At 42.4% G+C, this 1,721-nt stretch overlaps 1 protein-coding gene across 6 annotated transcripts in view; it reads left to right on the top strand.

Moving 5' to 3' along the window:
* Positions 1-1,721, top strand: part of tnmd (tenomodulin) — a 155,308-nt gene that overhangs the window by 88,246 nt on the left and 65,341 nt on the right. The window contains exon 8 of one of the 6 annotated variants that reach the window (XM_008420606.2): positions 449-511. The exons of the other annotated variants lie outside the window; for them this stretch is intronic. Coding sequence (XP_008418828.1) covers positions 449-475 — 27 coding nt within the window. The 3' untranslated portion in view covers positions 476-511. Of the gene's footprint in view, positions 1-448; positions 512-1,721 lie in introns of those variants that run through there. 6 annotated transcript variants of the gene reach the window in all.

The following is a 1,721-nucleotide window of genomic DNA, read 5'->3' as shown; positions in this document are numbered from 1 at the left end:
GTGTGTGTGTGTGTGTGTGTGTGTGGTGTTTGTGTGCGTGTGTGTGTGCGGGTGTTTGTGTGCATGTGAGGACGGGTGTGATGAAATCAGAGGCAGCGAGGGGGTAATGGCTTTTACTCTTCATTAATGCGGCTTGTTTGTGAGTGACTGTCTCAGATTTCCCAAGGTGAACTATTCTTATCACCTCAGCTTCCCACGAGAGACGGCAACTCAGAGCGAAGGCGATTAATATGGAGGCTGCGTTTTAAAGGATAGCTCTGATTAATTCTCTTTAAGCTACAATGCTGCCCATTGGCTGTTTGTGTTGATAAACGTCATTTGAATAAAATATTTCCTTCATTTCTTCTGAGCCGGAGCGCCAGACTTGGTTACATCCCAGTTCGGGCTGCGAGCGGCAGATAAGATTATCGTCGGTCCATTGACAGCTTTCGTGTTGTTTCCATAACAGATTGTTGCCTGGAAGCTGATGACCTGAAACCCGACTGGAACAATAAATCATTAAAAGCCTACCTGAGCCTGTCATAGTCATAAATCAAACGCAGCTATGCTCGATGTTTATCTGTTTCTGTGTGTTTTAAATATGTCTCGCGAGTGAGCGCAGCGCTGCTCGCCTTATCAGCGCTCCAATCAGACGCATGACAGAATTCCTCACTGCTCCGGCTTTTAGCAGGAGCTGCAGAGATTCACAGAACTGCTCACAGCGTCTCCACTTTTTAAAGCATCAATACGTATTATTGGGATTTTACGTGGCAGACCATCAAGACGGAGTGAAGGAAACGTTGTAAAAACACAAAATCTTAAAGTACTTTTGGTTTAGTTTCTGGTGCAAATACATCAGTTCACTTGAAATAAGACAAAATTAACTTAAAGTAACTTTCAGCAAGAAATAGCAGCTTAATTCTTTAACATTGAACAAAAGTACTAGTTAAAGCTGAAGTAATCTGCCAGTGGAACAAAACATTTTTCCCATAAAACATAATTTGGAAAACTTGTAATTTTTCCCGTATTATGAGTTTTTTAGTGATGCAACGACATGAACATATTTTAATACTGCTGCTATGGCCGATAACCGATATTTACCGATATTATGCAGCTCTGGAAAACATTAAGAGAGCACCTAAAATGATCAGTTTCTCTGATTTTACTCTTTATAGGTAAATGTTTGAGTAAAACAAATTTTTCTTGCACCCTTGTCCCTCAGTGGGGTCAGGAGGTGCTGGTGCCTCTCCAGCTAACGTTTCGGGCGAGAGGCGGGGTCACCCTGGACAGGTCGCCAGTCTGTCGCAGGGCAACACAGAGACACACAGGACAAAGAACCATGCACACACACACACTTAGGGACAATATGGACAGGCCAATTAACCTGACAGTCATGTTTTTGGACTGTGGGAGGAAACCGGAGTACCCAGAGAAAACCCACCATGCACAGAGAGAACATGCAAACTCCATGCAGAAAGACCGGGGCCGGGAATCAAACCCAGAACCTTCTTGCTGCAAGGCAACAGCTCTACCAACTGCGCCACTGTGCAAAAAAATAACGAACATCGTTATTTTATTCTATGAACTACTGACAACATGTCTCTGAGATTCCACGCAAAAATGTAGTATTTATTTGCAGAAAATGATAAATGGTCAAAATAATGAAAGATGCAGAGCTTACAGAGCTCAAATAGTGCAAAGAAAACAAGATCATATTAATTTAGAAACAACAATACTGATCT

The sequence above is a fragment of the Poecilia reticulata genome, linkage group LG10 (assembly GCF_000633615.1).
Source record: "Poecilia reticulata strain Guanapo linkage group LG10, Guppy_female_1.0+MT, whole genome shotgun sequence".
NCBI classification, from domain to species: domain Eukaryota; kingdom Metazoa; phylum Chordata; class Actinopteri; order Cyprinodontiformes; family Poeciliidae; genus Poecilia; species Poecilia reticulata.
This window is presented reverse-complemented; position numbering and strand designations above follow the sequence as displayed.